This window comes from Bos indicus x Bos taurus, chromosome 20, assembly GCF_003369695.1.
Source record: "Bos indicus x Bos taurus breed Angus x Brahman F1 hybrid chromosome 20, Bos_hybrid_MaternalHap_v2.0, whole genome shotgun sequence".
NCBI classification, from domain to species: domain Eukaryota; kingdom Metazoa; phylum Chordata; class Mammalia; order Artiodactyla; family Bovidae; genus Bos; species Bos indicus x Bos taurus.
The window spans coordinates 34,845,014-34,859,646 of record NC_040095.1 but is presented as its reverse complement, the minus strand read 5'-3'; the positions used below and the strand labels follow the sequence as shown (position 1 = coordinate 34,859,646).

The window sequence follows — 14,633 nt, the reverse complement described above, 5'->3', positions numbered from 1 at the left end:
GCAAGGACACTCGGCCCAGGGTTGGGTTTCCACTTCAGCCACTTACTGGCTATGTGACTTTGGGCAATGACTCAAGTTCTTTGTGCCTCAGTGTCCTTTTCTAGGAAATGTTTGCAGTCAGTAGCAGCAGCCCACGTCATAGAATTAACATGAAATTAAATTGTTTATTGTTATACTCTCAGAAGAGCTTCTGCCTGTGATAAATGCTGGGTAGGTGTTTGCTGTTATCATTCCATGACTTCTGTGGACCATCCCTGAATCCACTCCTCTTGCTTTTCAAGTCTGGCAGTGTTGTGCTTGCAGTGAAGTAAAATGAAGAATTGTAAAGCCGTTTAGAAAGTAATTACTCAGGATTTTCACAGTCCTCCCCTCAGGATCCCTTCAACTGAAATGGCACATCCCTTTGAGTTCAAATTAGGTTTGTATTAGCATTAAAGCCTCCCACGCAGAGATTTGTAGTTCCCCGCCCCCTTCTATTTGATTCTGTTTGGTAACCTCCTGGTATTAACTCACAGAGACTAGTCCTCTGCATTCTTTAGCTTCTAGTTGCTAGTTAAAGTGCCTCACCATTAACTTTGCTGAATATGCTCTCTGAAAGTGCTTCTCTTCTGCCCTTAGGGTGTTGTGGAGTCAAAGACTGCCACCACCTGCCTTGGGAGGTCAGCCAACTTGGGGTTAAACAATGACCCAGACTTGTGGGAAGCACATTAGCTAATCCATCATCCATTTCTAAGCTCTCTGGCCAGGACTGGCTTCAAGACCATGTGAGCTAGCCCAGGGCTCAGCACTCGGGCAGGCCTCAGGCTTGGTTTAATGCTCCGGCGGCTGCCATCTTGAAATTCTGAATTTTATGTTGGGACTCTTGTGTTGAAAGTTAAGTTTGATGTAAAGTGGAACATGTGCACAAGCAGAAGAAATATGCACTGTGCACTCCTCCTTCCATGGCGCCCCATTTGCACAGTGTTTATGTTGCCCTGTGAGCATAGGATTCAAGGATTCAAGTGGATTTATGATGTGTGGAGTTCAGTGAATCAAAGTAAAAGTGAGTATAAGGTGAGACATAACACACATTACGTTTAAGACTGAGTAAGTGGGGGGTTAAGTGAGGGTGGGGGCTAGGTGACACTGACAGCCCTGAGAGGTCACACTCTGAACCAGAACTTGCTTCCAACACACACCTGCATGCGTGCTCAGTCATGTCTGACTCTGCAACCCTATGGACTTCTCTGTCCATGGGATTTTCCACACACAAAACTCCACAAATGACCAGGAAACATCAATAAAGGAACACTTTATTACTAGTGTTCCTTCTGTGCATTAGCATCCATGTAACGCTGCAAGTGATGGTTGGATGGCATCACCGACTCTATTGACAAGAGTTTGAGTAAGTTCCGGGAGCTGGTGATGGACAGGGAAACCTGGCATGCTGCAGTCCATGAGGCCGCAAAGAGTCAGACACGACTGCATGACTGAACTGAACTGAACACTGAAAGCAACAATATAGAAGGAAGGAAAAAGATAGGGCAACACGTGGTTTCTTTTCTTCTGTCTGTTTTGCTCATAAGCGAGATATGCTGGTGAGATATACATGTATCAAGAAGTGAATTAAAGACAATCGAGCTAATTTTGTGCAGTGTTTCTAATGGTTCTGGTAGGAATGAAATGGATGCAAAAGAGGGCAGGAGGAGAAGGGGCGACAGAGGATGAGACGATTGGATGGCATCACTGACTCAATGGACATGAGTTTGAGCAAATTCCAGGAGATAGTGAAGGACGGGAAGCTGGGCGTGCTGCAGTCCATGGGGTCACAAAGAGTTGGACATGACTGAGGGACTGACCAATAGCAACATGTGCATATATGACTTATGAAATATAAATTGTATAATTTCAGTGATTCCACATATAAATTAAAGATTATAGGTAAAATTCATACTAATATTTTAACATTTTAATTTTTCTTTACTTAGAACAACATTAAATGGCAAACAAAATACATCATATTAAGAGAGAGATTTCATAAGAAAGGAGAGAGCTTTATATTTTACTGCCTTTAATAGCGCTTTTACCCTGCTTTGAACAATGGAGATTCCTCCATTTGTATTTTGCCCTGGGGCTCACGAATGAAACAGCCAGCGCTGCCTCTTCCTTAACTCCCTTTACCATGTTCTGCGCTCAGTTGTTCAGTCATATCTGACTCTTTGCAACCCCATGGACTGTAGCCCCCTCCAGGCTCCTCTGTCCGTAAGATTCTCCAGGCACGAATACTGGAGTGGTTTGCCATTCTGGTAGAGCTAAAAACATGGTTTCCCAGCCTCCCTTGCACCTCACAGTGACCATGTGACCACATTCTGACCAATGAGCCATAGTTGCCGTCCACTAGAAAGCCTTGGGGAAAACTGAAATGCTTGGTATGAGGAGCAGATATTGACTGCACCACCTTTTCACTTTTGCTCTCCTTGAATGGCTAACATCCCACTCAAGAGCTACACAGCCATCTTGTGACCATTAAGAAACAAACTGAAGAACAGGAAGCCAAAGCTACAAAAGTTGGAGTGAAAAGTTAAGAGTCTGTGTCCTTGAGGGTCGTTTTGAGTTGCTGAGGCAGCATCAGCAGCCATCAGTCTAGACTTTTATAGGAAAAAAATAACCCCTATTAATTTTAGCCACTATGAGCCTTTCCATTACTATTGTCTGTTCATTATGAGTGGACATAAGGACCATAAACTGCCTGCCTTGCCCAAGGTCTTTCATCAGAAAGAGGCAGTTCCTCCTGTTTTTAGCCCTCTTGTTTCCACCATCAAGACTCAGTGAACCAGGTTCACTGGTCGTGGTGGCTACTCAGTGGCAAAGAAACCGGGCTTCTGTCATGACCAAAGATGATGTGGTTATACAAGAAAAGAATCTTTCCCACCATAGCTTTGACAAGATGGACCCTTGTCTGTCTAGTTCAAGCTATGGTTTTTGCAGTAGTCATGTATGGATGTGAGAGTTGGACTATAAAGAAAGCTGAGCGCTGAAGAATTGATGCTTTTGAACTGTGGTGTTGGAGAAGACTCTTGAGAGTCCCTTGGACAGCAAGGAGATCCAACCAGTCCATCCTAAAGGAGATCAGTCCTGAATATTCATTGGAAGGACTAATGCTGAAGCTGAAACTCCAAAATTTTGGCCATCTGATGGGAAAAGACCCTGATGCTGGGAAAGATTGAAGGTGGGAGGAGAAGGGGACGACAGAGGATGAGATGGTTGGATGGGATCACCAACCCAATGGACATGAGTTTGAGTAGGCTCCGGGAGTTTATGATGGACAGGGAAACCTTGCATGCTGCAGTCCATGGGGTTGCAAAAAGTTGGACATGACTGAGCAACTGCACTGAAATTAACTGAACTGAAGTCAAGCAAATAAAAATGAATTGACAAAAAACTCCACAACCAATGTTAGGGAAAACTCAGTCATGAAGACTTTCAGAGGTGAGTTGTTTTTTTTTCTTTTCTTGTATAACCTTTCTTTTCTTGTATAATCTTTGGTCATGACAGAAGCCTGGTTTCTTTGCCACTGAGTAGCCACCACGGTTGTCTCCCTGGAGACTGGCACTTGTATGATCTTTAGCACATGTTAGAGGTTGGAGAAGGCAATGGCAACCCACTCCAGTATTCTTGCCTGGAGAATCCCAGGGACAAGGGAGCCTGGTGGGCTGCCGTCTTTGGGGTCGCATAGAGTCGGACACGACTGAAGCGACTTAGCAGCAGCAGCAGAGGTCTAGTAATTAAGCACATTCAGAGAAGCAAGAGTGAATGAGGGGCTAAGTCCCTCACTGAGTGAGAGAATACAGGCTGAGCCTTGTTCATCAGCACTACTGTATTAGGACCCACTAAGAGGGCTGCTGCCACCACAGCCTGTGTGTGTCCACAACTGGCATAACAACTTAGAACGTGAGACTTAGTTGTTTTTAACAGAAGGGAGTTTGTTAAAATATAACATTTCCCAGCAATAATCTAGCATTTTATTATTTAGCAATCTCCTGCAAAGGTTACAATAGCTTAAATATTTACCAAGGACTGTTGGGGAGCTCTTGTCTTTCACTAGGAGACTTCATATTGAACCCATTCCAGGAATACGGGTCAGAGTCCTCACTCATCAGTTTATTGCAGGGTCAACCAAATGCCTGAGTTAGCTACATCCTCTGTTCTTTCCCCTCCCTGCTGTCAGCACAGGAAAGACACAGAATCACACTCTGGTTCTTGAGACACAGTGCTAATACTTTGATGGAGGAATTTGAAACCACTGACTGAAAAGATCTCCCTACATAGCTGAATAAGACCTCAATAGCCAGAATATGGTCAGGTGACCACTGCTAGGAACAAGTGAGGCTGGGAGATCAAGCTTTCAGCTTTACCGACTTCTATAGTAAAGGTAGTTAAGACACAGTTTTACAGTAATATACCATGGAAACCACTCACTTAAAGAATTGAAGCAGATTGTAGCCATTTTAAAGCACAATGCCATTCTCAGATGAGCTGGAACAGTAATAGATCCCATCTTGCTGAATTGCAGTGGCAAGAGAATGAAGTTATATTGTGTAAGTGGTAAAGTACTTCACAAATGCAAGATTATTTTGAGAAAATTAATACCTTCTCTCTTTGTATCGCTTATGTGTGAGAGATTGGAAGGCACATTGGCTGTTAAAGTTCAGCTTTTAGCTTAGATTTATGTGATGCTTCAATGAAACCCTCTCCCAAGGATAACAGTTTTACCGTAAAAGTTGAATTCCCGGCTTCCAGGTGTAAACACCACTGCTACTGTGCTGTGCTTAGTCACTCCATCGTGTCTGACTCTCTGCAACCCCATGGACTGTAGCCCACCAGGCTGCTCTGTCCATGGGGATTCTCCAGACAAGAATACTAGAATGAGTTGCCATTCCCTCCTCCAGGGCATCTTCCCAACACAGGCATTGAATCCGGCATTGCAGGCGGATTCTTTACCATCTGAGCCACCAGGAAAGCCCAAAATACTGGAGTTGTAGATTATCCCTTTTCCAGGGGATCTTCCTGACCCAGGAATCAAACCGGGGTCTCTTGCATTGCAGGCGGATTCTTTACCAACTGAGCTACCAAGGAAGCTACTGCTGCTACTAAGAGACTCGAAAGAGGTCTGTTTCCACTTCACAGGGACACTTCAGGAGGCACCTCCCTCTGCTTGGTTAACAGTAGTTACTACTGCACTGAAGTGAATGTCATCCCCTTGTACACATGAACAAGGATAAACCTTTGGCAAGAGCTTGCTTAAACCACATGGAAATATCACACAGGTTCAATGGGTTAGATAAACTGCAGAGCATTTGGATACACTGTGTAATTTGTGCAACATATTCTTATCAGCAGCCCTTTCCAGCTCATCTGTGGTTTACTGGAAACTGCTTACGCGTGGAGTCTGTTTCTCTATATTCTACTCAGAAACAGATAAAATGTTTCAGTTAAAAGGAAAGGTAAGGCAGTACTATCAAATATCCCAGAACAATAAATGCCAATCAAAGACACTTATTCCATCAAGTTCATCTGATTACCTGAAGATGTCAAGTTTAACACCAAGACTTCTACACTCAAGCAGTGTCTGCTTTGGGGTCATCTGTTTTGTTGCTCTAGGTCTTGAAATGAATGAGAGCCTTGAATGCATTTTTTTTTTTTTTTAAATAAGGGAGAGTGTTTAAGAGTGTCCTAGTGCTAAAGACATTTGACCATAAGCTTGCCCACCTGACTTAGAAACTTAGAAGCTCTTCTAAGTAGCTTACAGAAGCTTGAACCAGTCCACAGAGCTGTGTTTTGATGAAGTCAAACAGCAATGAATTAAAAACAGGGGAAGAAAGGGTAAAAGGCATGAACCAATAGTTCACTAATGAATGATTTTTATACTAGACATAATTGAGGTTGTTCTGGCATAGGTCTTATCCACTGGACTCCCAGTAAACTCCCAGGAAAGGAGAATGTATAGGTCTGAGAGAGGAAAATTGAGTCTTGAAAGGCATCAGATATTAATTTACCCGTGGTCCTATTTCACAGATTTCTACTTTTTCATTTTGGTGACAATTCAGAATGTGTCATAATTAACATTTGCTCACCTTACACTAGTATATGTTATATATTGACCCTATCACATCAACCCAGAGCAGGGGTCAAATGAACTGACAGTAACACATGAGATTCTGCCATTCCAGTTTATTGAAATGAGTAAATTTATAGCTTTCTTTGCATACAGAAAAGTGCACAAGAAAATAAGTATGTACAAAACAATTGTGTGGCTGGTCATCAGTTTCAAAAAATTTGTCTACTTTCAAAAATTCAAACTATCTAGAAATAATTGCCTCCAGTTTAGCACATTTAGGTATTCAGACATATAAAATATTATTTCAAGTCTGTTGATAATAACTGAGTAGAAAGTCAGACATTGCCATACATGATCAGCTATTACCATTCAACATAAAACCATAGGACTTTAGCCTGGACTACTTGGGGCTAATCAATGGAGGTTCGTGAGGCCACCATCTTGTTTTGATCCTGAGCAGTCATCCTCTTCTTCCACCTAAAGATAATATTGTATGTGGTTGATTAACACCCACAAGAACCTGAGCACTAGGGGTCAAGAAATCACATTAGAAACCCAACATAAACAAAATAAAACAAAACTCACTATGGCAAGAACAAACCCTTCAGATCCGTGCCAACAACAGGACTGAAAATGAGCTGGAAGAGTTTCCAAGATTGTGAGGAGACAAACACTGCACACATTAAATTTTTAATGATAACACCAAATACTTGCTCTACAGAATCCACCCCCTCCCCACCACCCATTTATCTTCTGACTGTGAGACTGTGGCATCAAGAAAGCTTTCCAGTTACTTGATAAAGGTCTGGCATGACCCCAAATAAGCACCTAACATGTTTGGCACAATCACATTTAACTTTGATGTGCTTCTCTTAGGAATGCAGTCCTTCATTTCTGAGTTGAGTTCAATTTTTCCTCAACGTGAACTGTTCTGGAACTTCAGCTCAAGAAGATAGCCTCTTATTCCATAGAAAGGATAAAGGTTGTGTGCATTTGCAACTCTAGTTACTGAGATTAGAGATTACTGAGAAGGTAGAGCATAGAGGCTTCAGACCTGTGAATCATTAGATTTTTTTGCCCCATAAAACTCAACTGTTTATGAAAGAGAGAAGCCCAGGAGCAAAAATGACTGAAAAGAGAATTGGAGGGGAAAGAAGAGGAGAGATTAAAAAATGATTCTTCCCTCCTTTGCAATAGCTAGCAAGAGATAAGAGAAAGGACAATCTCACCCTTGAGAGAAAATGAATCTTCAGAAAGAAAAGTTGCATCTTTAAAAACATTCTTAGGTGTGTCAGATTCCAAGGAGATTCTCCTAAGGAGAAATTGAACTTGCTTCTAGTTTACTTTAAAAATGCTCTGTAAGTGACGGTCTGAAGCAAGATTTAAGCAGGTGCCTTGTTCTACAATCTTTAGGTTTAATGCTCTGAAACAGAACCCCCAAACACTATGAACAGTAGGGATTTCAAAATTTATTCAAAACAGTATGATCTGAGGGGTTGTGGTGGCTGCATCGCCCAACCAGAGGGTACATGGGTCACATGGGTTCCAGAAGGTTCTAGGGTCACAATAGACAAGGGTCCACATAGGAAAACTACTTCGCTTACATTCGGCTAGTGAGTTTAGGTTCTTAATTTATTTAAAGCCATAGATTCAGTTTAGCAAAACAGAAAGTAGAAGGTATTCTACAAGTGGGAGAGGCTGCAAGAAATAAGGCAACTGATAATATGTCAAAGCTAGAACAAGGGCAAAAGTCAGGACTTGTCTGCCAATTAGCTTTGTCCTTGACTACCAAGGCCAACCTCTTTGTTTCTCTGGACAGTCAGCACGCCAAGTTCCTAGAGAAGTATGGAGAAGAAAAAAAACCATGGTTAGAATTTTGGGGTTGAATATTTAATGTGGTAAACATTAAGTCATTATCTATGTTAATAATAATATCTCCTAGGACTGATTCAAGAGGATAAAACAACTGATGTAGAATCTGTAATAAAGTGATTAACACAAGTGCTCAATAATGTTAGCTATTTTGTCCCACTGTAGTTCTTCTACTCACGCCCCAACCTACCATTTAGCAGGTTAACTAGAATTACCCTTCCTTCATGACCTAAAGAAGGAAGGGCTTCCAGAGAGAACTCTAGTCAATTCAATTAGGTGCAAACAATCCTCCTAGACTTTTAGTGCATGTTATTCCTTGTGCTTGGTTCATGGGTGCCTCCCTGGGAGAGGAGGCAAGAGTGAGTCTCTGTTAAGGTTCAATATATCATACCATTTTATTAACATTGTAACTCATCTGGATGCTTGCTAAAATTAAGCTTTTCCTCAGCACCAAGGGGGATTCCTCAGGGCTAGGGCCCAGGAATTTGCCTTTTCAATAATCTCACTCTGTAGCCTATTTTATGGAAAAGCATTTTCAGAAAGACTGTAATTACAGAAGTGGAGTGAGGGAGATAATCCAAATTGCAAGTAAACTCAAATCTTATTGTTAGTATCAGACTTAAGATATGTATCTATTTAAAATAATTAAGTTCTACGTGGGTTGAGAGAGAGTTTGGGTCGAGAGAGTTTGGTAGGCCCACGTGAATGGGGGCCAGGGGGCAAAACTGGGAAAAAAAATGGGCTTGGGTTCTTTTCATTCTTCCTATTTTTCTCCTCTTCCAGCTATCCCCTACTTCCTCTAAAATGCAGATAAGCCTCTTCTCCTCCACAAACTGCAATCTTTTAAGATGAGATAAAGTTGTTTCTACTAACTGGTGAGGAAGAAGCACACTCCCATCTTCACTCCCAGATCTCAATCTAAGATGGTGGTGGTGGTTCAGTGGCTAAGTCGTGTCCGACTCTTGCGACCCCATGGACTGTAGCCTGCCAGGTTCCTCTGTCCATGAGATTCTCCAGGCAAGAATACTGGAGTGCATTGCCATTTCCTTCTCCAAGTCTAAGGTGGTAACACACAGTAACTGACTGAGGATAAAACCCACCAGTGGACTCATCTGAACTTGCCTTTCAAGGGGTTATAGGAAGCTGTCACCACTTTGAGATTTAATATCACCAGACAATTTCAGACCAATTGTGAGGCCCTCTCACAAAGAAATGCATATTGAATTGGATGGCAAAAGTGTAATCATGATTTGTTTGGCTGACCTCTTTGGTGGTTTCAGAAGGCCTTCAGAATTTGAAGCTTCTATAGAAAACTGAGTAGTTACTAGGAAACTTTGCAATCACTTCAATATGAAGATCAAAAATCTAGAAGGCTGTTATGTGTTATATGGAGTTTTACTTCTGTACAGAAGTGAAATGTTAAAAACACAGGACAGAAACCTATATCCATGAGTATATTACTATTTTTTTAATATGTGTAAGAACTCTATTCATAAATACTCAGCTTAGTCATTATTGAATTAGTTAAGCATAGTGTTCCATATCTTTTACTTCTCCATTTCAGAAGAATTTATTCTTTCCAATTCTAAAATTAAAATTTCACCTTTATTCTCTGTGCCACCCTTTCTTACAAAGCCTAAGCTTAGCAGGATCTTCTACTTACAGAAGTTAGGCAAAAGGGTTTCCAAATGGATCTCTATATATATCGGATGATGTGGGTTGAAGAGAAGCCATCTATGGAAACAAAACCACCTAGTCAATAACTGTAATTACAATGATAAGAAAATACCTATAATTAAGACTTCTCAGATTCCTTTAAAAATCACTTAGGTCACAGACTAATCAGATATTGTATGGGTCTACAATGATTTGTGTTTTCCTACTTGTGATGGATATATATTTAATATTTACATCAAAAGCAAGATTCAGAATTATGTTTATTCCCCCAAAATGCAAAATATTATTTTTATGAGCTCAGTAATTTTGCTTTAGGAAATTAAACGTTTGAAAGGTTTTTAAGCATAGTGTTTTGGCTCAATTTTCTTTCAAAGTGCTTTCCCAAGCTAGATTAAGTGAGAGACAAAGGACTTTTCTATATGATATTTGCTTCTCAAATTCAAGAGAGTAGTTCCTGTAAAAATAATCCTTCCCGTTTGAGCTGAGGTTTACACTGCAGTGGTTCTCAGTGATAAATCTTATTCAAATGTCCTTTACCGTCAAAGATACAAGCAAGGTTAATTCAGGAGGTGATAACTCTATGTGGTGTGTACTTTGGAATATCAGCTTCTAATAGTTGGTACTTACAGAGGCTGGTGATGAGTGGAAAGAATCTTTAGAGAAGGGGTTCTCAAATGCATTGTCAGCAGATTTGGTAACTGGCGGGGCACTGTGTCGGGGAGCCGGCTTTGGTAGATCTAGAAGGTGAGAAAGTAGTCAGTAAGCAAGCTTTCCTCCAATGCAAGCACAAGTCCTCCAGTCAGGCTTATCTTAGAAATTAAGTTCCATATTTTTGAAACTGATATTGACCAAACAAAAATTATCACACCAAATACCAGGATGATCACAAGCAAATTCATCCCTTCTTGGAAGAGGAAGCCAGGCACATTCACTTGAAGTGGAAGAGATTCAGAATTTCCTCACTTAAAAGCACCTACGTGGCAAAACTTCATTAAGCCTTGAGGCCAACACAGAAATAAAGGCTTCTAGAAATTCAATGGCAACCCACTTCAGTGTTCTTGCTTGGAGAATCCCAGGGATGGTGGAGCCTGGTGGGCTGCCGTCTATGGGGTCGCCCATACAGAGTCGGACATGACTTGAAGCGACTTAGCAGCAGCAGCAGCAGCAGAGATTCAATTACCTGATAGATTAACTAATAAAAGTACAGCTAGCATTCACATACTGGTTGCATTTCAAGGCTCTTTCTTTCTACCATGCCTTTTAACTTCCCTCGTTAGATGGGTAGTATGATCCATGCATGTCTATTAATGAAAAAAATGAGCCTACAGCCCTACATACCTACCTGCAGTGCTCTGGGTGCCACAACCCATTGAATTTCAATAGCTCTCGGCAGCCCTTTTTAAGAATTGCCACAAGAGGGCAGCACTGGGCCAGTCCTTAGAAATAGCTAACTAAGGCACCCTGTTAACTCCATAAGCTAAGTGGTTAAGTTGTCTCCATAACCCCTGATAGATGAAAAAAGCAAGAGTACAGCTATTAAGGGTCTGGAGAGGGTTCTGAGAGACTCTCTGGATTCATACGACTGAAATCCTCATGGGTGCAGTTGCCAGAGAAGTAGGTAGCTTACCATTGATCTTTCTCAACAGTTGATTAGCGTCCAGGTCATCATGGTCTGCATTCTCCTGAGGAATGCCAACTTTGCTGTTGAAATAATTGGAGAAGGCACTCGAGGTCCCAGAGGAGTTCTGTTCTCCCTTCCTTGCCGGCACAGTAGGTGGCTGCCGCAGTTGGAAGTCCTTAAACATTTCTTTCACTTCCTTGACTTCTCTATCCCCAAGAGGGTCCAAGGCAATGAAGGCATCACTGGGGACATCCTTTGGAGGGCCAGTTCTGGGAGGTGGTTGAGGAGGAGTGGCCAGGAGAGAGGAGAGCATAGAAGGGGGCGGGGTGGACACAGCAGGAACTGGAAAAACATTGCTCTGAAAAGGATTCCCCAGAGGGCTGTTTGCTGACCATGTATTGGGTGTTATGGATGCTGATGTGCCCCAAGCTACAGGGGGTGGAGAGGAAACTGAGACTGCGAAAGAGGAAGGCTGGTTCCAACCCGGAACACTTGGGCTTGTGGTAAAGACGATTGGCTGACTGAATCCTGAAGGCTGACCAGCCATCATGGCGCCCGGGACCATTGAAGGGGACTGACTGAAGACTAAAGGTGCTGGGCTCCATGGTGCTGCCTGAGCAGATAGAACCGGCACTCCACCTGAAGGAAGGAAGCAGGACAGAGGACTTAAATCAGAAGACCAGCTTGAAGAGGATTCGAGTTCCAGAAAGTCAGCTCTCTGGAGAGCATTTACAGAGAGCATCTACATGCCAACCTTTATTAAGCCTTGAGGCTGACATGGTTCTTATTAGATTAAATCACTCTAAAGATGAACTGGGCTTCCCTGGTGGCTCAGATGGTAAAGAACCTGCCTGCAATTCAGGAGACCCAGGTTCGATCCCTGGGTCAGGAAGATGCCCTGGAGAAGGGAATGGCTACCCACTCCAGTGTTTTTGCCTGGAGAATTCCAGGGACAGAAGAGCCTTGGTGGGCTACAGTCCATGGGGTGGCAAAGTATCAGACTCGACTGAGCAACACTTTCACTTTCTTTTCAAAGATGAATTAGCTGTGGCACATATTCAAATGTTTGTTGTACTTCGAAGCCCTGTTTTTCTACCACATGTTTTTAAACTTTCCTCATTAGATAGGTAATACAGTCAAGTACCAAGTCATAAAAGAAAATGAGCCCTTTTCATACATACATTGATGTAATTCAAACAGCTAGAATAGAGCCTGTCAGTAGTATGAATCTACAGGTTGAGTAAATACATTGACATATATAAGCCATGCTTATTATGAAGTAGTTAATTAAGATAATCCATTGGATACTCGAGTCATTGATGTAATCTCTTCATCTGGCAAATGGCTCAGGTCTGGAGTCTTATGGAGACTAGCTGTTAGGCATATACATTAGGCTTTAGCATGCTTACATCCTGAAGAAACCATTTCAAAGTTTCTTTTCTTTTAAATGTTGCCAAGGTTGACACAGCTATATAAAAGGGTAGTAACATTTGGTTTATGCCAAGATAGTTTTAGACTTTTACGTTCAAAAATGGAGGAAAAGCTGGTTGTCCTAGGAGAGCTGTTTCAAATAAAAGTGCTTCCTGCCATGTGTCACTCACTAAACTCTGCCAGAAGTTAGGAGGGAGAGGAGATAACGTGAAGGAAAAACAAAGACAAAACAAAACAAAACAACTCCAAACAAACAAACAGGAAACAAAAACATTTGCAATGTGAGTAACTACACCTGTCCAGGCATCTGCTCTTTGTGGGGAAATGGCTCCGTCACCAGACCCCTGCCATTGTTGATCTGTAATTAATTAAATCAGTAAAATCTAGGTCTCTTCAGTGCTCACCCTCCTCTTCTTGAGAAGCTCATTCCTGACATCTTGTTCTAATATGTCGGACATTTTCTCTTTTGTGTCTTCCCAAGTGTATTAATAATCCAGTTAAACTGTCACCACTAACAGAAAACCTAGATTCAGCCTCATACTGCTTCACAAATGATGTTCTGCTCTCAAAAACCTACTTGCTTTGGGCTTTGGAGCAGAGCAATTCTTTAGTTATGAACACTTTCTAACCAAAGAAGGAAAAGGCCTTCAGACTTGGGTTAGGAATGTTTTTGTTTCCAGAGGGAGAGATATTTTGAAATGGTGTTCAGGGGCTGATGGAGCAAGATATTCTACCTCGAATTTTCTTAGGCTTGGAGCTTGGTGTTAATTGATTCAGCTCTGTCGTCACAAACCCCCTCCATCTGACCATCAACACACAAGGTGTACTCATGAAGAGTGAGTGGCTTTAAGTGGTGGCTCATTTTATTAAATTAATATGCTTACTTTTGAGGTGAAGAAATTGGGTAGAAGAATATTAATTATTAAAATTGGGAAGGTCACAGTGTGCAATAGAGACCAAAACTCAGGCATACCACTGATTCCAGTCCCTACCCTCCTGTTCTGTCTCCTTGACATCAAGGAACAGAACTATATTTTTTATTGGAATGTTAATTAAAATGCTTATTTATTATTCTTGGCCACACTGTGTGGCATGCAGAATCTTAGTTCTCCAAGCAGGGATCAAACCTGTGCCTTTGCATTGGGAGCACAGAGTCTTAACCATTAGACTGCCAGGGAAGTCCCTCAAATACTTATTTACATGTATACAGAAATTAGACTTCATTTACACCAAAGAATATGCACACAGGCAGACCTTGGAGATATTTCAAGCTTGTTTCCAGACTGTCATAAAAGGGAATATGACAATAAAGTGAGTCAAGCAAGCTTTTAGGTTTTCCAGTGCATATAAAAGTTATGCTTGTATTATACTATAGTCTAGTAAATATGCAATAGTGTTATGGCTAAAACAACAAAGTACATACCTTAACTTAAAAATAATTTATTGTTAAAAATGTTAACCATCATCTGAGCCTTCAGCAAGTCATAATCTCTTGGCAGTAGTAACATCAAAGATCATCAATCACAGATCACCATTTGAGAATAAAATGTTTGGAATACTGCAGAAATTACCAAAATGTGACAAAGAGACAAGAACTGAGCAAATGCTGTTGGAAAAATGGTGCTGATACACTTGCTTCACTCATGGTTGCCATAAACCACCAATTTGTAAAAAAAAAAAAAATTCACTGTCTCCAAAGTTCAATAAAATGAAGTGTAATAAAACGAGGTATGCCTGCATTCCTTTTACAACCAATCAAGGGAACAGTTCTCTTAGATTCGATAATACAGGTTTCTTGAAGTAGGTTGAGTTTAAACAAAGTTATTGCTATCATTTAAAAAAAATAATTTAAACTTTATTAACTGAAGCCAGAGTCACTCACTAATAATTTACTCCAGTTGGATGTACAAATTGGGTAAAACTTTACCGTCTTTC

At 41.3% G+C, this 14,633-nt stretch overlaps 1 protein-coding gene across 4 annotated transcripts in view; it reads right to left on the bottom strand.

Annotated features, from left to right (window-relative positions):
- Window positions 1-6,195: 6,195 nt before the first annotated feature.
- The window catches only part of DAB2 (DAB2, clathrin adaptor protein), a 60,244-nt gene continuing 51,806 nt past the window's right edge, over window positions 6,196-14,633 (bottom strand). For 2 of the 4 annotated variants that reach the window (XM_027520606.1, XM_027520607.1), the window contains exons 11-14: window positions 11,274-11,906; window positions 10,274-10,383; window positions 9,633-9,703; window positions 7,547-7,932 (exon numbers count right to left, since the gene is read on the bottom strand). In XM_027520606.1, the coding sequence (XP_027376407.1) occupies window positions 9,638-9,703; window positions 10,274-10,383; window positions 11,274-11,906 (809 nt within the window). In that variant the 3' untranslated portion in view covers window positions 7,547-7,932; window positions 9,633-9,637. Of the gene's footprint in view, window positions 7,933-9,632; window positions 9,704-10,273; window positions 10,384-11,273; window positions 11,907-14,633 lie in introns of all 4 variants that reach the window. The other 2 variants (XM_027520604.1, XM_027520605.1) reach the window with 2 other exon arrangements.